Consider the following 22,119-nt stretch of genomic DNA (forward strand, 5'->3'; position numbering starts at 1 on the left):
GTTTGAGTGACTCTTAAGTGGTTCTGTGTAACATCATTATGGCTCTAGAGCACCAAGGCACGGAAATGTCACACATGTAAACATGTCTTACTTCATATTCTACTAGCAAGCACATGTCATCTCAAAATGATTTCCGCCCCCTCCCTCAGAGTTGAACACTTTAAATATCTTTCCTTCTTTTTACTTTTTTGGGGGGAGGGGAGGGTAAGTTCCTTTTATAGACATGAATTTGAGCAAACTTCGGGAGATGATGGAAGACAGAGGAGCCTGGTGTGCTACAGTCCAAGGGGTTGCAAAGAGTTGGACACAACTGAGCCACCGAACAACAAATCCCCTTAAACCAATTATAATTAGAAACTAGTATTTCTTGTGTGGAGGGGGTGGGATACAATTTGCACAAACATTTTTTAATATCTACTGCCGGGGTCCAGCCCCGGTAGATCCAGGGAATTCGAAGTGGGGATGGCGTCAGCGAGGATCAGGAAACAATTGCTTAATTAAACGTTAATTAAGGATATAAAGAGTGGTTAAATAAGGATAGCTCAGTGAGGAAATTCAGTGGAGAAAAGAGGCTGAACAATTTAATGAAAGTAAGATCAGACAGAATTTTCTTGTGGCGAGCAGGGAAGAGTGAGATTGCTGAAGTCAGAAAGTCTTGAAGGGTGCTTCGGATTAAACAACGGTGAGAAACACTATTTTAGAGCAGTAGTCCTCAGTTTTTCCCTCCGGGAGATATTTGGCAATGTCTGGAGATACGGTTGGTGGTCAACAAGGAGGGGTGGGTTGCTGCCAACACCTAATGGGCAGAGACCAAAGGATGCTGTTAAGTATCCTCCAATCCAAGCCCCACAACAAAGATTATAAAACAGGTTTTCAATGTCAATAGTGCCAAGGTTTTAGAGGAATCTGATAATCATTTGAGAATATTTGAAGATATAAAATATATGAGTGAAGTCGCTCAGTCGTGTCCGACTCTTTGTGACCCCGTGGACTGTAGCCTACCACACTCCTCCGTCCATGGGATTCTCTAGGCAAGAGTACTGGAGTGGGTTGCCATTTCCTTCTCCAATATATAAAATATATGCCGGATTATTAATCTCTATGGGAATTTAAATTTTAAAAAGACTTCTAGACACATCTGGCTGTGATGTTCCCCTCTTGTAACACACCCACAGGGTAGCTAATTTTGAAGGTGTATCCATGGAAACAACTCCAAGCCAGGTATCCCTCCCTCCCCAGCCCGATATATGGAGGAAAAGGTCCTAACCATTGGCTACAGGTGACCATGGTACTTATAGAGGCCTTTGCACTTGGGGCTAGCAACCAGGAAGGTAGCCCAAATCTGAGGGTGAAAGTGATGTTCTTCCGCATGGTCAAGCTTTACTCCAGCAGGCTCACTAATGGCTCCTACATTTTGTTTTTGTTTGTATGTTGGTGCTTCCCAAAATATCAGTGAAACAGTCTTTTCTGGCAGACAAGCGCTGGTATTTTTAATGATATTTTCTCCTGAATTCCTTTTCTTAAAAGTCATTTTCAACTGGCGGATAACTGTTTTACAGAGTTGTCCTGGTTTTAGCCATACAACAATGCAAATCAGTCCCAAGTATACCTATGTCCTCTTCCTCTTGAACCTCCCTCCCCTCCCCCTCCACCCAAGAGCACTGATTTTTATCTCTTTAATGATCAGTATCATTGTCATTTATTTTTTAGTGTTGGAAAGCAGTCTCCTGGTCTAAACTGCTTGGGTGGACTGATCCAACTGTAAGAGCCTTTGAGAGCAAAATTCTCAAGTGCTTCTAGAGCAGCTGGATAGACGGAAACCTGTGGGTGACCTGACTTCATCATGGAACCTGAGAACGCGGATTCTGCAGACAAAGAACTAAGCTGGGATATTAATGATATGAAGCTGCCGCAGGTATGTACCTGTTCTCATGCTGTGCTCAGCATTTGGCTGTGAAGCCTTGAACGTAACTTGCCAAGACCTGGAAGGAACTTGGGTGAGGGTCCCAGCTGAATAAATGCCTCTCCTACAGAGTTTCGTTTGGACATCCAACCAAGGACTTTTTTAATGTATATGACTTTGATGTATTTATTTTTGGCTGCGCCGGGTCTTCGTTGATGCATGGGCTTTTCTCTAGTTGCGGTGCCCAGGTGTCTCATTTTGGTGGCTTCTCTTGTTGCAGAGCACAGGCTCTAGGGCACCAGGCTTCAGTAGTTGCAGCTCCCAAGCTCCAGAGCACAGGCTTGATACTTGTGGTGCACAGGCTTAGCTGCTCTGTGGCACGAGGGATCGTCCTGGACCAGGGATGGAACCTGTGTCTCCTGCATTGGCAGGCAGATTCTTCACACTGAGTCACCAGGGAAGCCTCTGACTGAGGACTTTTAAGAGGAAATTCCTAAATCCATGATTTGAGAAGGCCCTCACAGACCAGACTCCCCTGGTTACAGACTGAAGCAAAGAAAGTGTTATTTCCCCTGCCTTTCGTAGTTGTTTTGGTTCCAATGCCACCCGCCTGGCTAGCTGGTAGAATGAAATCCATGATAATGTGTCTGCAGATTGACTCTCTGTAACACACGAGCTCCCATACAAACTTATTTGCTGGGAATAATGGGTTTAACCTAAATCTGTCTTTGGGATGTCCCGGTGAGAGTTCTCTTCTAGAACTTCTGTGACTACTACACAGTCTGCGCACGTGGGGCTACTCTCCAGCTAACAGAGCGGCTTCCATTTCATGTTTTCTTTGCCTTCATCTTTGGCAATGACATTTTAAAGTTTTTTTTATTTTGTTTATTTTTGGCTGCACTGGGTCTACCTTGCTTTGCGCGGACTTTCTCTAGTTACTGCAAGCCGGGGCTACGTTTCATTGCAGGGCTCGGGCCTCTCATTACAGTGGCTTCTCTTGTGGAGCACCGGCTCTAAGCACACAGGCTTCTGTAGTTGCAGCACACGGGCTTAGTTGTTCTGCGGCCTGTGGAATCGTCCCAGACCAGGGATTGATCCCGTGTCCCCTCCATCGACAGGCGGATTCCCGTCTACTGTGCCACCAGGGAAGGCCTGGCAACTGGCATTTTAAACTCTTAATTTGGTGGAAAACAGTTGTTTTATCTTTTTTTTTTTTTTTTTTTGCTGAGCCACATGGCTTGTGAGATCTTAGTTCCCCAACTGGGAACTGAATCCCAGGTCACAGCAGTGAAAGCATTGAGTCTTAACCACAGGACCACCAGGCAATTTCCAACATTAGTTGTTTAAAACTGCTTTCCTTGACTCCACGTTTTGGTCTTTCTTCCAGTGAAGAAGGTTTTCACTGGAAGTCATTGGGAAAGGTTCCTGGGAAAGCTAAGATGAGACTGCCAGAACCATCTAGTGGAAGGTCACGTTCATTTGCCTGATTCTGGGGAATGAGAAATTTGAATTATCCCAAGCAGAGGAGAGGGAATGGAGATTCCACAGTTATTGTTGGTTTTTTTTCCAGTAGTTTTGATTTATACTCATTCCAGATTTCACTCTAAAGAAGGCTTCCAGATCATTCCAAATTTCACTCTAGTGAAGTGCTTCTTTTTATGTTTCCCCTTAAACTTCCTCCCCCATTCTCTCCTGGTAAGTTTTGGAAGAGCTAGGAAGCACTAATATGCCTTACTTGCCATTCATTTAAGGATGGCTAAATATACCACGGCTAAATCATGCAACTATCTATTTTAAGGGTTTGTGTTTATAGTTGCTTGTAATTGGTTTATAACAGTGGTAGCTGTTTTAGGGGAAACTTTAAGGTAAATTTTAATTACTGCTGTCTCAGAGACCCATAATCCTAATTCGTGATTGCAGGGCCCAAATAGAGAAACTGGACATCTTCAAAAACCAGAGTTGAAGGGAGCAGGTATATAGATGATTTCGCAAATCCCCATCCTAGAGCGGGCCCTCTAATGGGGTCTAAGAACACTGTGCTAACATGTAGTTTTTCTAGGGCAGAGGATTCATATCATTCATCAAATCTATAGACAAAAGAAAGAACCGTGTCCCTGGAGGGGATCTCAGGGTTCATAAAGGTTCATGTTCCAACATGAATTTTCCAAAACTTAAGCCTTCTCAGATACCAGAGACATTTACAAGAAAAGTCCACATTCAATTCTGGAAATGCACCATTTTTAGTTTGTAGAAAAACTTTGGTTGCTCATGGAAATAGATAAGTGTTCTTCAGTTTGTTAAATATGCCAGGGAAATGATTAAAAGAGCAAATGGTGCCTTAGTATTTTGGAGAAGGACATGGCAACCCACTCCAGTATTCTTGCCTGGAAAACCCCATGGACAGAGGAGTCTGGTGGGCCACAGTCCATGGGGCTGCAAAGAGTCAGACACGACTGAAGTGACCAAGCACGCACGCACATTTTCTGAGCAGAGTCGACATAGTCCTTATCTGGATTTATGGGGCTGTGGAATCGTATCAAGACCCAGCTGAGGCGAAAAATAGAAGGTGTTGAAGCCAAACACAGTAGATTTTACATTTTGAGAGTGTTTCTGAAGGCAGACCAGTGTATGATGAGAAGCACAAGGCTAGGAGACCAGGCCTAGGCTTTGAATTCCAGTCTTGCCTCCTTTTACCTGTAGAACTTCATAGAGTGGTTTAGCATTTCTGAGGTCCCCTTTCCTCTTCTGATAATGAAGTTGTTGCACTAAGTAGTCTCTTCCGGACTCTTAGTTCTAACAGTCGAGGATCTGGTGACTCAAGATTCAGAAGGTGGCCTGTGCCCTCGGACAGGGACGGGGTGCCAAGCACAGGGCCTGGCACTTACTAAACAAGAAAGGGCAAGTATGAAATCCATGAATGAGTGGGTCCGTGGCTTATCATCTGGGTGACTCTAAACAAATCCGTTTTCTTGTTTTCATTATCTCCTCTGTAAAAGTAAAATAGTAATTCTTCATATACCTTGCTTGAATCTCTAAGTTGTTTAGAACAGATGTGTTCTCAAAATGTGTTCTGTAGTGTGTAAGTTACAAGGAATTTTAATGGATGTTATAAAGGAAGGAAAGAAGGACTAAGTTCAACCAAGTTAAGCCAATTTCTTCTTTTTTTTCCCCCATGCCATGCATCATGTGGAATCTTAGTTTTGAATGCATGCCCCCTGCAGTGGAGATGCAGAGTCCTAACCACTGGAGGATTCCCTAAGCCAATCTCTCTGCTGCAGACATAGTGTTTTTCTTACTGCATTATGGCTCTCCCAAGAGGAGGCTGTGTTGGCAATACCGCCCTAACTTATTTTTGACCACAAAGCTCTCTCTGTTTTTCCATGGAGCCCCTTAGGCAATGAGTGGTCCTCAGACCATCTGTTTGAGCATTAAAAAAAATGTTTCAAAGAATTCCATCTATAATAGCAATCACTGGCTTACTACTATTATACATTTCCCCAATTTCATTCTCTGTCCCCCCATACAAAGAATTTATAGTTTATTTTTCATATTTGCATGTTCTTGCCACGATTCCTACAAATTCCTGCAACTTGTAGATAAATTTCTTTCTTATTAATCCACTCACTTGCTTCAAGTTTCAAGATGGTTACCTGAGTTCTTGTTGCATCTTCTGGTCCTGGAAACTCCAAAGGCCCTTTCTACATCACAGATCAAGATCTATGAATTAATTTTTGGCAATAGTGAACGATGACATCCTCATCAGGACATCAGAGATTTTTGATGTCAATGGGATGTGTCAAATACCACTGGATGCAGAGGCTGTTACCCCATGTTAACTTTCATGGAAGGACTCATGATTTGGGCCAGTGGAACAAGATCAGTGTCGGAACAGAGAATCAATGCCATATAAAAAAAATGCCAGAGGCACTGAAGGAGGGCGTATATAATTTAGCATGACTCTGATATGTCTACAGCTGTATTACCCTGAACACGCCCCATCTCATCTGATCTCAAAAGCTAAGCAGTGTCAGGCCTGGTTAGTACTTGGATGGAAGACTGACTGGGAATACTGAGTACTGTAGGCTTTGGCTTCCCTGGTGGCTCAGACAGTAAAGAACCTACCTGCAATACAGAAGACTCAGGTTTGATCCCTGGGTTGGAACGATCTCCTGGAGAAGGAAATGGCAACCCACTCCAGTATTCTTGCCTGGGAAATCCCATGGACAGAGGGGCCTGGCGGGCTCCAGTCCACAGGGATCGTAAAGAGTCTGACCCGACTGAGCGACTAACACTTTCACTTACTTTCAGGCATGGGGATAAAGGCTGAGCATTTGGCAAAAGGGCTCTCTCTGGACAAGTATATTGTAAAAGGTGAGAGGATTAGGTCAGATGAAGATAAGACAAACAAGGCAAAGTAGAGCACTTTGAAGTTCAAAGGCTCCCTACAGGGGATCCATGCACAGGCATTCAGTAAGGAGATCTGGGAGACAAGCGGCCTGAAAGATGGTTTGGAGGCAGGATTGTTTCATGTGCCCTCCTCCCTTCTTTCAGCTGCATGTTTGTCTTTATAAATCTTCCTGGAACTCATTTCTGATCACTTGTCTAACTTGTGGTTAATTTGATACCACTTCTACTTTATCCAGCCTCCACGGAGTCAGCCCAGAACTGCAGGCGCTTAACTTACTCAAAACCATCATTGATAAATGCCTCTTTATTCCAGTCCAACATAATACACTGATTTTGTTTTCCTTTTCTATTCCCTTAAACTACTTTGGAAGTTCAAATATAATTGCTGTAGGGTTTGCTTGATCCAAGCCGCAAAAGTCTGGGTTGGGTTAGTCTTAACCTCTGTTAAAAATGCTCACCACATGGTTCATTGGGCTTCCCAGGTGGCACTCATGGTAAAGAACCTGCCTTCCAACTGCAGGAGGTGTAAGAGATGCAGGTTTTATCCCTGGGTTGGGAAGATGTCCTGGAGGAGGGCATGGCAACCCACTCCAGTATTCTTGCCTGGAGAATCCTATGGACAGAAAAGCCTGGCGGGCTACTGTCCATAGGGTCACAAAAAGTCTGACACGACTGAAGCGACTTAGCATGTACATACATGGTTCATTACAAGGATGCTTCTCATTAACATTGATTGTAATACTTGAGAGCCTTGAATGATGAAGAAATCTCTTTCTTTTTTTTCTGGTTGAAAATCGGGAAGAAAACCAATTCCTTTTTCTTCTCAATAGTACCCACTGAACAGGGAGACGGGAGTGGTTGCTCTGCTCCCTGCACCTGCCAGATTCTCTGAGCAGAAGCACAAGGTACTCCAATAGCCCCACAGCAGACAAACACCCCGAATCATTTTGTTCCTTGAATATGAGCAGTTTGCCGATTAAACCCACAACCAAAGCCACACGGAGCTATTAACTCACACAATTCCAAGGTTTAAATATACTTTTTGTAGAGAAAATCTTAAACTATACATAGGCTAAACATAAATACAGGGCCACCTGAAGCCTGGAGAATCAACCCCAACGAGGCCATGTCTCTGATGAGTTCGTTCCTGGACCATGGTTTTGACAAGCATTATTTCCTTTGCCTCAGTCTTCTGGGCAAAAGTGAATCTCTGAGCTCCTTCTGTGAATTTGTGTGGATACATGTAATCAGAACAAGCTAGTTATAATCAGATGTATCTTGGTGCTAGGGAGCTAAGGGGTAAATATGAGTCTGCATTTCTGGTGAATTATTATCTGACTGCATGGTCAGGTCACCTTGCTGTTGGTCTGGCGGGGACACTCGTGACTTTGTCCTCTTTGCCTGGCATTCTCCTTGTTCTCAGTGTCATTTGAACTCCCTGGGACATCTCCACATGTATGGACCCCGTGGTCATTGGGTCCCCCCACTTTGGAGGCCAGACTTCTTCTGCTGCCCTCTGCTTCTGGGGTGGTGGGGATGGCAGCAGAGACTCTCGTTGGGTGCCTGCCAGGAGGTCCCTTGCTTAGCCGCATGGAATTGGGAAGGAAAGGGAGAAAAGAAAAGGTAGAGGGTGACAGAATTTGAAAGCTGGGGCACTCTGTCCCACCTTAGTGTTGTCCAAGCAAATATGGAAGTTTTTGACCTGCATCTTGACCTTTAATAAAGGTAGGAAATTGCAAGATTACCCAAAGGCAGTAATGCTTAAGTTAACTCAAAAGCGTTTAGTCGAATTGAATTTCTATCTTTGAAAACATTTGGAGTTGGGTTTCCAGTTGGTTCAGAGAGGTAAGTTCCCAAAAGGTTGAAGGTAAATCAAAATGCTGGATACATTTTTTTTTCTGTGCTCCATTGGTAATATCTAATTTTTCCCTCTCTCTGATTTATTTAAACATGTATCTGTTTGCTAACCCTGTTTTATTTGGAAACATTTACTTATGAGGAATTTATAAGCTATTCTTATTAAGGGAAACCTGGCAGATAATTGTTTTACACTACAGTGGATTATATCCCAAGGGAAAATCATTTTTAATATAATAGCATGCTAATATCAATATTTTTGATATCTCATTTCAGAATTTTGATTTTAGCTCATTAGTTTTATGTAACAATGTATATTTCTTAAGATACCCATTAAAACTTCAAGTAGTTAAATAAATGAGAATGAGGAAAGAATGATAGGTGCTATCATTGCACAGCCTCAAAGATTTTGAGTGACTTAGAAGACTAAGTCTCTTAGGGACAAAAATTACATACAGAAATCACAGAAATATTCATTAAACCACCAATGATATTACCCACAATATAATACAATATAAATTTGTTATATTTATATGTTGGAAACCTTAAGAATATTCCCTTTAAATTATAAACTTCTTAACCAAGAGGGAAAACAAAGAGTTACTCATGAAAATTTAGAAATAAAAATAAACAGAAGATCTGAAAAGAGGGAAATGTTTTGTGAGGAATTGTTAAACAAGATTAAGAAATAATCGTTCTTCCTTTTGGCATCCCACTCCAGTGTTTTTGCCTGGAAAATCCCATGGACGGGGTAGCCTGGTGGGCTGCAGTCCATGGGGTCGCTGAGGGTCGGACATGACTGAGCGACTTCACTTTCACGCGTTGGAGAAAGAAATGGCAACCCACTCCAGTGTTCTTGCCTGGAGAATCCCAGGGACGGGGGAGCCTGGTGGGCTGCGGTCTACAGGGTCGCATAGAGTCGGACACGACTGAAGCGACTTAGCAGCAGCAGCCTTAAATTTTAGTAGATTTTCAGAGTTCCCTATCATTCATTTGATACCTGGATTCCTTTGCATCACTGGAATCTGGGTTTTCTCATATTTGCAATGTCAAAAAATGTCAGAAATCCCACAAAAGTCCAAGTCACAAGATTGGTCATATGTAAATAGCCAAGAAAATATCTTGACGTAAATACTCTTGCTCCTGGTATTTTTCTTGAGATTGTACGTTGTCAAACTTATTACTGGCTTATTAATGGAATTGGAAAACTAAGGTACCGGTGGAGGAGCTGATGGAAAAAAAAGCTTAACATACCGTGGAATGCAGAATAAACCATGTGGGCTTTAGAACGAACCTCAACAATATTAAAGTAATCGAAAACACAGAGTGTGTTCAACTACAGTGGATCCAAACCAGACATTAATAACAAAAGACAACAGGAAATTCTGTAAATACACGGAAACTAAACAATGTATTTCTAAATAATTCATCAAAGAGGAAACCTCATAGGGAAGCGAAAACATGGATTAAACTGAGAGAGAAAGAAAAGGCAGTTCAGAGTGCTTCTTGCTCCACTGGCAGGGAGTCCTTGCTTTAACTGGAGTATTTGAATTGCTCTCACAAACACTGTAGGTTCCTTCTGGTTTGTGGGGTCTATGCCATTGACCAGACTGAAGGGGCCCCTCACCTTTATTTTATTTATTTTAAAAAAAAAGTATTTATGTATTTACTTGGCTGCACTGGGTCTTATTTGCATCTTCGTTGCAGCATGGGACCTCTTAGTAGCAGTATGTAGGACCGAGTTCCCCAACCGGGGTTTGAATCCAGACCCCTTGCAGTGAGAGCTTGGCATCTTAGGCACTGGACAGCCAGGGAAATCCCATCCCTCACCTTTAAATCACAGAAATCTCAGCTTTCCTTCAAGACCACCTGTTCTTGTTTCTGCTGCCCTGACATCTGTGCTTTGTATTGGAATAATTCAAATCCACTGGTAGATTTCTGCAGCCCAGATTGTTACAGGTCCACATTTTAACGTTTTAACCTACCTTGTTATTACTTGAGAAGATAAAATGTTATGCTTTTGGCGGCATGTCTGAGGCAGAAGAGAGCACTGTTTAGAGCTTTGGATCAGAAGGAAGAGAAGAGAAGGTGGGTGGAGGAAGCAGGAGGGGCGGAGGGGGCTGCCTCCGGGGGCTGCCCGAGGCTGTGTGTTGAATTAATACCACTCAGATTTACCAGAGAAGCTGGAGGGAGAACTGGAGAACACAGCTCACTCAGCATCTTGGCCCAGCTGGGCCTCTTTCCTAGAAACTAGACGCAGTCGCCTTTGGAGAGGGGAACCCCACCCCGAGACACCACCTCCTTTCCCCTGCCCTTCTGGAGCAGCGTCCCCTTTCCTCACCACTGGACGGCACAGCGGAGCTATCGTTGCACTGTTCTGAGAGAAAAGCTCAAAACCAGGAGCTGTGCCCACGAAGCTTTGGTTTTATTGGGGCCTGGACTCCTGTCTTACATTTGGCTAAACAAGGTTTAAAGTGTCAAGTGACTTCTCTGGGGGTCATCTCCTAAAAGCTGCTGGCCCTCACACCCAGTGGCTGGTGTGTGTTGCCCAAGATCAGAAGACTAACAGCTAACACTGATGTGGAACTTGCTGTGTGCCAGGTACTGGCTTTATTTTTTATTGATGTATAGTAGATTTGCCACGTTGCTTTAGTTTCTGGTATACAGCAAAGTGATTCAGTTATACATTTATCAATATATATTCTTTTCCATATTCCTTTCCATTACGGTTTATTATAGGAAATCAAATAGACGTCCCTGTGCTATACAGTAGGACCTTTTTTTTTTTCTTTTTAGTATATTTTACATATATAGTAGTTTGCATCTGCTAACTCCAAACTCCTAATTTAGCCCTCTCTGCTTTCCTCTTTGGTAAGCATAAGTTTGTTTTCTATGTCTGTGACTTTCTTTTTATTTCGTAGATAAATTCATTTGTATCATTTAAATTTTTTTTTCCTTTATTTTCCCCCCTGCTACACACAACTTGCAGGATCCTAGTTTCTTGACCAGGGAATGAGCCCAGGGCCTCGGCAGTGAAAGCACAGAGTCCTAACCACTGGACCACAAGGCAATTCCCTGTATCTTTTTTTTTTTTTAGATTCTACATATAAGCGATATAATATTTGTCTTTTTTTTACTTGCTTCAACTTAGTATGATCATCTCTAGGTCCATCCACGCTGCCGCAAATGGTGTTATTTCATTCCTTTTCATGGCTGAATATTCCATGATATGTATGTACTACAACTTCTTTATCCATTCATCTGTCAGTGGACACTGAGGTTGCTTCCATGTCTTGGCTGCTGTGAGTAGCAAGCACTATTTTGAATGTTTTGTGTATGGTAACCTGTTCAGTCTTCAAACATCCCTGTCGGGCAGGTACTCGCACGGCCCCCATCTCACAGAGCAGAAAGTGGAGCCCTGCGCGGGAAGGAACCCTCCCAGGGTAAGGCCCGCACCCTGGCCAAGTGCCTCCGCAAGCTGTGCTCCTGCTAGCAGTGAAGGGCCTGTGCTCCTGCTAGCTCTCTGTGAAGGGCCAGATAGTAAATAGTTTAGGTTTTGTGGGTCATACAGTCTTGACTGCACCTACTGGACTCTGTCGTGGTGTGTAAACGTCTTCACAGACAACACATATGAATGAACATGGCTGGATTCCAATAAAACTTTATTTACAAAAACAGGCATTGGGGACTCCCCTGGTGGTCCAGTGGCTAAGACTCTGTGCTCCCACAGCAGGGGCTTGGGTTCGATCCCTGGTCAGGAAACTAGATCCCACATACTGCAACTAAGAGTTCACATGTCAAAACTAAGACCTGATGCAGCCAAATAAATAAATATATTTTTTAAAAAAACAGACACTGGACTGGATTTGGCCCATGGTCCTAGCTTGCAGACCCTAGCTCATCACTGTTAATTAGTACTACCTCTCATGTACATAAAACCTCTCATTTTTATTTCCTCAGACCCATTTCAATCTCCATGAAATTCCATACAAATGACAACTATCATTAATAATATAAAACTTAGTTTACAACACATCTGCTTTTCCAAGTACTTTTGTGGAGAGTGTTTTATCAATATCCCCATTTAAGAGAAGAACAAAATGAGGCTTCAGAGACAGCTGCCTACCCAGAATCGCATGTTACAAAGTTCTTTGGCGTCTTCTACGCTTGAACTCCAACTTGGAGAGACATGACCTCCTGGAGCTGCCCTTCCATCCTGATGTTTGCTTTTCCTTCTCAAACGTCTTGTTTTTCCTTTCTCACATTCTATGCTATGTTTTCTTGCTTGAGGAGCAAAGGAGAAGCACCCTTCTGGAGCTTCTAGAATCTAAACCCTAACCTTCCAGAAGCTTCTTGTTGAAAATGTTTCTTATACCAAGTCTCTGGAAGCTGCAAGAATGGGCACTGCTTAAGTTTGACCACTGAGATTGCTAATGATTCTCACTCTAAGAACTGGCCAAACGTGGCCACGTGCCATAACTTCACTAACATTCAGCCAGAGCTCCCTGCCTGCTAGGTGATGTGCTAAATACTTTTGATATGTTATCCTATGTAACTCTCAGACCCACTCGAGGTAGGTAGGTCTGGTTATTTCTATTATACACATGAAGAAACAGAGGCACAGAAAGTCAAATAACTTATGCTATGAGGATTAAGTGTCCCGTGTCCCTGCCCACTTAAAGAGGAGAGTTTTGTTTAGTTGGGTATCCATGGGCAGGGAACTGTGTCAGTCCCGGGCAGGAACATGAAAGTTTTCAATCAAGCTCAACTTGTCCTTACTCCTCCACCCCGTTTGAGGTTCACGAACATGAGAGTAGAGCAAAGGGGAGAGAGTTTCCGCAGAGGAGGAAGCGGCTCTCCAGCCTTCCACTGCGTTTCTCAGGTGGTTTTGCATTAAACTCTCCACTTTCTCAACAAGCTAACCACCACTGCCCTGCCCCAGTGCCGTCCACAGCCATTGTGCAAGAGTATCATTGTGTTGCTTCACCCTCCAACATCCTCAGTGAGCAGTGGTCCTCACTCTCATCACCAAAGACTAGAGGAGCATCAGTCGTGCAGAGGGCTGCATCACAAGCCATTCTGGTCCAGGGGGCAGATGTGGGATGGACCCAGTGGTCACGTGGCCGCAGCTAGGCTGTGCATGCTCAGATCACGTGGTAAGATCCAGCTTGGTCTTTGCCAGAGATACAGCGCCCAGAAGAGCTGCACGCCAGGCCACCTTTATGCCCAGTGGTGACTTCAGCTGAAACTATAATAATCTCCTTTGTGTTTTCATCAGAACGTGAAAAAGACGGACTGGTTCCAGGAGTGGCCCGATGCCTACGAGAAACACATCTACAGCTCCGACGACAGGAACGCACAGCGCCACCTGAGCAGCTGGGCCATGCGCAACACCAACAACCACAACTCCCGCATCCTCAAGAAGTCCTGCCTGGGCGTGGTGGTGTGCGGCCGCGACTGCTCGGTCGCCGAGGGCCGCAAGGTCTACCTGAGGCCAGCCATCTGCGACAAGGCCCGGCAGAAGCAGCAGAGTGAGTAGTGCTCCCGCCCTGAGGGGCCTTAAAGTTCTCCCTCCTCCCAAGGGAGGGTGGAGGAGACCAGGGCTGTTTCTAGAGATCATTTTAAGGACAGCCAGCCAGTCCCCGGGGCCCCTGTATTCCCATAGATCTGCCGTGCCCGCTGCACCCACCGCTAACACTGCTCCCCAGGGTTAAGATCTGATTTGGGACCTCTGTTAAATGGAAGATGCATCACTCAGGGGACAAACAATAATTCATCAGTGCAGTCACATACATGAATAGTGTAAGAGAAAGTTGTGCATCAGGCTTGCCACCCTACACCTTGGGGAATGGGGTCCCCCAAATGATCTCAGTGAGTGTTTTGATCCGAAGAGGGGACCCGGGACTAAATATGAGGTTAGGCTCAATTCCATGCCATTTAGGTTCAGGCCATCATCACATGCTAATTCTTCATTTTTTTTTATCATATTCATCAGATTGTGAAATAGATGCATTCAGCATTCCCTGTGCATTGCCCACTTCAGACCTCAAGTTCTTTCCTTGTCTTTTGTTTTCCAAACTTGCTCTCAGGGCAGGATGGTATCAGTCATTTACACTTTAGTGGAAATTTAGCAGCTGCATTCTCTCTGTCATGTGGTTTTGCTCCTTGACCCTTAGTTCAAATTGTGAAGTGAAAGGATTTTTTCCTCTTTACAAAGAATTTGAAGTATTGGTAAATAAGGAGAGAAGGATTTTTTTTTTTTTTTTGCTTAAAAGAGCTCCCACCCCCTGCCCACCCCCAACCTGTAAAATATTCCTCTCAGTAAGTAACTGCTTCCTCTACCACCTGTGAGACTGACCTGGGCTGCTTTAGTGGTCTGGTCTCCTAGGCCCAGGAGTCATGCCCAGTGGGTGAAGGTCTGTGAAACTGTGCCCAGGTGGACTCTTTGCTGTGCAGGAGTCAAGTCTGACACAGGCAGAGCTGCACAGACTCAGGGGTCCGCTGGCCAGGCTCTGCCGGGCGTGGTCACCTTCCTCTGCTCTTTTGTAGGAAAACGCTGTCCCAACTGCGACGGGCCCCTGAAGCTCATTCCCTGCCGGGGCCACGGGGGCTTTCCCGTCACCAACTTCTGGAGGCACGACGGACGCTTCATATTTTTCCAGGTTGGATTTACGTTAGCGATTCCGTTTCTCTTTACTTCAAGAACTGTTCACAGAGCATGAGGGAGACTTGCCTCCGTGAGAGGCACAAGTGGAGGGGAGTCTGCACCCTCCCTGGGGGAACCCTCTGGGCAAATGAACGTCTGTACCCTGAACCTTGAGAGAGGATCCAAGGGCAGAGCCCAGGTTCCAAGGGGGCGACATGCTGTCGGCAACATGAGCCCCCGTGCACTGGCCTTCCACAGACCAGTAAACGTGGACACATTGCGTTACTCCCCTAAGCCTCAGTTTTTGGTAAAATGTGGTATTAAGGGGTCCTCTCCAGGGAGGTGGTAGAAACAATGGACCCTGAGAGCTGGACTGTTTGGATCTGAGTCCTTCCTAAACCTGCCTCTGAAAAGAAAATGCTCTGAATGTACAGGGTTTGCCAACTTCTGGAATATAACTATTTTCATCATGGGTGATTTCAAGTTGGTTTTCTTTAAGTTAATTATTTTAGTATACATTTTTTCATAATACTTACATGATCATAAGGTTGAACACAGGGTTTCATGGCAAAAGCATATCAAAAATTAATATTGAAGGTAATAGAGAATGAAGATATTAAGCTTGACAGAAATTCTCTGGAAAGATCTCTTTGGTAGAACTGCGCAGGATGACCTGAAATTTTCTTTCCTTGCTTTCCTGTTTGTTCATGCAGTATCTCCAACAAATATATTTTAAAAAATTTTAATTCTATTGGAGTATAGTTGATTTGTGGGGAGCTTCCCAGGTGGTGCTAGTGTTAGAGAAGCTGCTTGCCAAAGCAGGAGACACAAGAGACATGGGTTTGATCCCTGGAGGAAGGTACCTTGGAGGAGGAAACGGCAACCCACTCCAGTATTCTTGCTTAGAAAATCCCATAGACAGAGAAGCCTAGTGGTCCATGGGGTCACAAAGAGTCAGACATGACTGAGCATGCACGCACACCCATAGTCGATTTACAGTGTTGTGTTAATTTCAGGTGTACAGCAAAGTGTCAAGCCATTTTTAACAACCAGCTCACAAAATACCTGAATGGCCAACAGTTGGCTCTCCAGCTGGCTGGCTCTGGCACACTCTGGATCCCAGTTTCCCCACTTTACTGGTGGAGGTTTCCCAGGTGGTAAATCTCTCCATGCCTCCATCGCCTCCTACTCTGTAAGCTGGGGGTAATGGTAATGGTGTGGCCCTCACAGCATTGCGCTGAAGATTCAAGAATATGTATAATCAGTGTTACTCATTATCACTATGAATGTGACGTGGCAGGGCTGGGGAGAGGCACCGTGCAAAGAAGGCGTGCCATCAGCAAAGGCCGGCGGGTTGGTGGGCTTCTTGTTCAGTCACTAAGTTGTGTCCGACTCTTTTCAACCCCATGGACTGCATATAGTATGCCAGGCTTCCCTGTCCCTCACTGTCTCCCGGAGTTTGCTCAACCTCATGTCCATTGAATCAGTGATGCTATCCAACCCTGGGAGGATATTAAAAGGTTGCTTTGATCTTGTGACAACAGTCAACTGCAACAGCACCCAGTCCGACAGCAGAGAACAGGATAAGAGTTTACATACCATAAAGTACGTCTAGTTGTTTATTTCACTGCTTCTTCTCCTTTAAGTCAAAGGGAGAGCATGACCATCCAAAGCCAGAAACCAAATTGGAAGCCGAGGCCAGAAGAGCAGTGAAGAAAACGCACTCGGCGTCTTCCTCAGTCTCCTCGAAGCTGAAACAGAGCCCAGAGATAAAGGTAACCTTGCTCCATGCATCTTCAAAATATATGGGGACTTGCCAGCCCTGTGGTGGCAGCAGTAGATTTCCCTGTCATCACCTACAAATGAGGGCTTCCCACATGCCGCTAGTGGTAAAGAATCCATCTGCTAATACAGGAGACCCAAGAGATATGGGTTCTACCCCTGGGTCAGGAAGATCCTCTGGAATAGGAAATGACAACCCATTCCAATATGCCTACCTGGAAAATTCCATGGACAGAAGAGCCTAGAAGGTGCAGTCCATGGGGTTGCAAGTCAGACACGACTGAGCACAAATTCCTAGGCAGAATCTATAGCAGGTCTTTGAACCTACAAAGGAGAGCCCCAAATCATATATCTTCAGGCTCACCTATGAGCTAGCATCTGGCAAAGAAACTGAACATGTGACTATGAATACTTTTCCTCTTAATGTCTACCATCCTTGTAGCATGCCCTCAACCATAAAGTCCATATAATTTCAGAATCATCTTCCCTACTATAGTTAAAAAGAGACCTGAATTAGTACTTAACCTGTGTTTGGCACTCTCTGTATTTCTGCTAGAACCAAAAAGAAATGATCTGCATAAAATCTGAGCCTCATACTTCTTCATTCTCCCCCAAAGCCAATGATTTCCTTAGTGCACTTCACCAAGATGAAACAACCAGGCAGTTTTTGAAAACAGTGGTCATCTGGGGACGTGGGGATGCCCACTTCTCCCCACGGTCAAACTGTGCTGTGATGTTCATGGCTTTCTGGGTGTTATACTGTAGGTAGGGTTTGTCTGCTTAATAGTGTTTTACTAATTCCTATACTTTTTCCTAGGCTTCCCAGGTGCTGCTAGTGGTAAAGATCCCGCCTGCCAATGCAGGAGGCACAAGAGATGCAGGTTCAATCCTGGGGTGGGGAAGATCCCCTGGAGGAGGGCATGGCAACTCATTCCAGTATTCTTGCCTGGAGAATCCCATGAACAGAGGAGCCTGGTGGGCTAGAGTCCATAAGGTCACAAAGAGGTGGACACAACTGAAGTGACTGAACAAGCATGCAGCATACTTTTTCTACTGGTCAATGGTCCACGTTTCAGGAGTACAGAAATTGAGCCAGTCCATCCTTGGAGGTTCTAATGTACCTTAAGGAAAAAAGTCATAATTTGAGTCACAATTTCAGGGAAATAGGAGCCCCTGAATCCCAGCAACGGGTCCCTTATCCCACCTACCAACCCTGGCAGAAGTTGCAGGAGGTTTCTTCTCACTCATCCTTCCTGGTCGGTCTTTCCAACTCCATCCTCTTATTCCTCAGTTGTTGTGGTTGTGTAGTTGCTAAGTTGTGTCCGACTCTTTTGTGACTCCATGGACTGTGGCCTGCCAGGCTCCTCTGTCCATAGCATTTTCCAGGCAAGACTATGGAGTGGGTTGGGTTGCCATTTCTTTCCCAGGAGATCTTCTCAACCCAGGGGTCCAACTTGCGTCTCCTGCATTGGCAGGCAGATTCTTTACCACTGAGCCACCAAGAAAGCCCTATTAGTCAATAGTTTTACATAAACAAGAAGATAACTTAGTCCTCAAGCAGATTCTTTTCTTGTGATTAACTGGAGAATGATATACTTTCTCCATTTAGAAAAAGAAGTTGACCACATCATATGCCAGAGGTCTGTGATTCAACAAAGTGAGCTTGGAGTTTTGAGAAAAAAAATAAACTCTTGAATCCATTAAAAAGTAGAGAAGTCAAGGAGGAAGTTGAGATTCCTCTGAGGATAATGTAAAACTCTGAAGCTGTGGTTTGATTTGTCTTACATAACCCCTTACAAGTTTCTCACAGAGGCAATCAGGGTTTCAGATTTGCATTTGAGGTGGAATGTTCTAAACATTCTCCCGTTCGAGTAAAAGAAGGGCCATGCAGCCCTTCCTGGTTGGTCAGATTTCGCGTTGAAATGGCAGCAGCCTTGAGTTCTTGCAGGCCTTGTGTGCTTGTGCAAAGCCCTAAGTGTGTTTGTGCTTCGAGTATGTAGGGAATGAGGAAAATGCACAGAGCACTTACTTGTGCAGGGTCACTCATGGGTGCCTGGGGTAGGAGGGTGAGTTTAACTTATTAACACGAGCTTTTGTCTTTCCAGCCTCTTCCAGGTGAAACACAAAGTTGGGAAAATTTAACTTGGTCTTTCCAGGAAGCTGTCCAACTGCCTCCTGGTTACAGCGGACACGTGATAGGTTACACTCCCCAGCAGAAAGCATGGAATGACGGCTCATCCTTCACCGAGAGCTATGGTTTGGGGGGTACCTCTGAGCTGGCAAACCTCACTCCCACTCTGGGCCCCCCTCAGCTCTACGACAAATGGGATTTGTCCCACAGTCGGGTCTCCAGCAGTGGAGACCTGCTCCAGCCCTCCATCTCTGGAGTCTTCTCTGATTACAGTGATCTGCAGACATGGAATAAGAATGTGGCTTTGGGACGAAGTCCTCTGAATGACAATAGTTGCCCCAGTTACCCGTTTCCTCTGACCAGCTGGCCCTACGACTTCTCCCCTTCCCAGAGCTCTTCAGAACCCTTCCACCAGCCGGTTCCAGTGGAACCACCAGCAGTCAAATCCAGCTATCCACCCATATGGCCAAATCAAGGGGGTGAACTTTATGAAGAGAAGGTGCCTGTGGATTTTAACAGCTACCACCCTCCCACCACATGCCATTCACCCCAGGAAGACCCTCTTCTCCTCACCCACACCTCTCAGCCTTATCATCAATATGCCCTGCCTGGCAAGAGCAACAAATGGGATTTTGATGAAGAAATGGGGTGCCTGGGTTTGGATCACTGCAACAATGAGATGCTTCTAAACCTCTGTCCTTTAAGATGATCCAAATCAGAACCCTTGTGCACTGCTGGCGGGAGTGTCATTTGGTACAGCCACTGTGGAAAACAGTATGGAGGTTCCTCAAAAGATCAAAAGTAGAACTATACCAGATGATCCAGTAATCCCACTCCTAGACGAATAACGGAATGAAACCAAATCACTATCCTAAAGAGACATCTGCACCACTGTGCTCACTGCAGCATCATTTACAGTAGCCAAGACATGGAAGCGACCCAAGACAGGTGCATGGGCAAAGAAAATGTGGTGCGTGTATATATATACAAATATATATATATATATATATACCATTGAGCTGTAAAAAAGAAGGAAATCAAGTCATTTGCAACAATATGGATGGACCTTGAGGGCATTATGCTAAGCCAGAAAGAGAAAAACAAATATTGTATGATCTTGCTTACATGTGGAATATTAAAATACCCAGATTTATAAGAAATAGAGATCAGATTTGTGATTTTCAGAGGCGGAGGGTGAGGGGTGGGAAAACTGGGTGAAAGTGATCAAGAGGTAGAAACTTCCAGTTTTAATATAAATAAGTCCTGGAGATGTGAGGTACAACATGCCTGTTAGCAAGTCTGTGCCATAGTTAACAAGACTGTACCATATATTTGAAAGTTAAGAGAATAGAGCTTAAAAAGTATTGCAAGGGAAAAAAAGCTATAACTGTCTGGTGATGAATATTAACCACTCGTAATGTGGTAAACATTTTGCAGTATATGCATGTATCAGGGCATTATGGTGTACACTTTAAACTTATACAATGTTATTTGTCAATTATATCAATAAAATTATATCTCAATAAAACTGGGGAGAAAAATGGCTGAAATCTTTTATAGCCATTTAAAAAACTGGAGGGGAGAGTTGGAAGAATTTCTGTAGGAAGTAGTTTTCAAAAGGCAACCACAGATAAGTCAGAATGACAATGGCAAGCAGAAGGCAAGACTTATTTCTTAATGTGAGTAAAATCTTGGCCTGTCCTCCTCCACTCTAGTACTATAGGAGTATTAGAGGAGTCTTCAGGGGTGCTGGAGTACTAAGGGAGTCCTCAGGAGTACTAGAGTAGACTTCAGGAGTACTAGAGTGCTCCACAGTGAGGATTGAAAACTTGTCCAACCTGTGGCAGGCAATTTCCTCTGCTCTTTTTTCCCCCACAATATTTGGGAATCTCAGCATCTAAGCTGCATTATCTGTTCCATTTTCAATGTCCTTTAAATGACCTCAAACCAAGCAGACATGAAAAGCCAACTACCCAGGATCTCAGCTAAGCCTTCTTGGAACGAAGGACCAGAGAGAGTGAAAGAGCTTCAGAGGAGCAGAAAGATGAAGACGCTACCACTGAAGTAGTTAGCACTTTGTCTAGTATGAAACATACAGAGTTGGTTTATAAGATGTGTCCCCTAGTTGATTTCTAAGACTCATCAAGGCAAGGGATAAGACCCAACCCTATTTCCTAAAGACAAAGAGCAGCAAAATTAAACGGCTACACGAAGAGACATTCCAGGGGCACCAAACAGTCTCCTTTCCTTCCTCCTCTCCTCCCTATCTTCCCCTTCCATGAGGGCTCCAGTTTTGTCCCATTTATCTTTATTTTTACAGTGTTGAACAGCACAGTTTCCAAATATGTGCTTGAAAATGTTTGCTTAGAAGAGTCCTTGTATAATTAACATGGCCATGGTCAGGCAGTTTATTTGAATGCCAGTTCATTTTTTTGCTGAAGTACTTTACAATAAAGGTGCGCCCAGACATAAAATCAGGAAAGAACCGTGCAATCAGCGAATATTTTCAAAATAAATGCTCTTTTCTATTTGAATAGTAACAAATGCATGTGATACAAAATTGGGCTCCTAGTGTCCTTCTTAAGGCAACGTGGACTATTTTCTTCTCTGCTTTCCAAAGATTAGAGATATTCTCTGCATACAGTAATCCTCCCTTATCCAGGGTGTGGGTATGTTCCAAAACCCCCAATGGATACCTGAAATCACAGAGAGTACTAAACTCTATATATACTAAGTTTTTCCTATATATATCCCTATGGAGGTTTAGTCATTAAGACGTGTCTGACTCTTGCGACCCCATAGACTGTAGTCCGCTAGGCTCCTCTATCCACGGGATTTCCCAGGCAAGAATACTGGAGTGGGTCACCATTTTCTACTCCAGGGGATCTTCCTGACCCAGGGAATGAATTTGGATCTCCTGCATTGCAAGTGGATTCTTTACCAACTGAGCTACCAGGGAAGCCCATACATAACTATGGCAAAACTTAAATCATAAATTAGGTTCAGTAAGATAATATCCGGAGAAGGCAATGGCACCTTACTCCAGTACTCTTGCCTGGAAAATCCCATGGGCGGAGGAGCCTGGTGGGCTACAGTCCATGGGGTCGCTAAGAGTCGGACACGACTGAGTGACTTTACTTTCACTTTTCACTTGCATTGGAGAAGGAAATGGCAACTCACTCCAGTGTTCTTGCCTGGAGAATCCCAGGGACGGGGGAGCCTGCTAGGCTGCCGTCTATGGGGTCGCACAGAGTCGGACATGACTGAAGCGACTTAGCAGTAGCAGCAGAAGAAAGATAATATCTGAATTGCTGGCATCATTATTATTACACTTTGGGACCATTATTAAGTAATGGGATTAAGTAATGGGATTCTCCAGGCAAGAACACTGGA

General features: G+C 44.4%; 1 protein-coding gene across 1 annotated transcript; it reads left to right on the plus strand.

Moving 5' to 3' along the window:
* The first annotated feature begins 1,843 nt into the window (after nt 1–1,843).
* Nucleotides 1,844–20,189, plus strand: GCM1 (glial cells missing transcription factor 1). Its single transcript, XM_005910998.2, has 5 exons — nt 1,844–1,915; nt 13,446–13,698; nt 14,717–14,829; nt 16,460–16,588; nt 18,701–20,189. Exons 1-5 carry the CDS (start codon nt 1,844–1,846, stop codon nt 19,433–19,435), a joined length of 1,302 nt encoding a protein of 433 aa, XP_005911060.1. The 3' UTR covers nt 19,436–20,189.
* Nucleotides 20,190–22,119: the final 1,930 nt, after the last annotated feature.

This window comes from Bos mutus, chromosome 23 (assembly GCF_027580195.1).
Source record: "Bos mutus isolate GX-2022 chromosome 23, NWIPB_WYAK_1.1, whole genome shotgun sequence".
Taxonomy (NCBI): Eukaryota; Metazoa; Chordata; class Mammalia; order Artiodactyla; family Bovidae; genus Bos; species Bos mutus.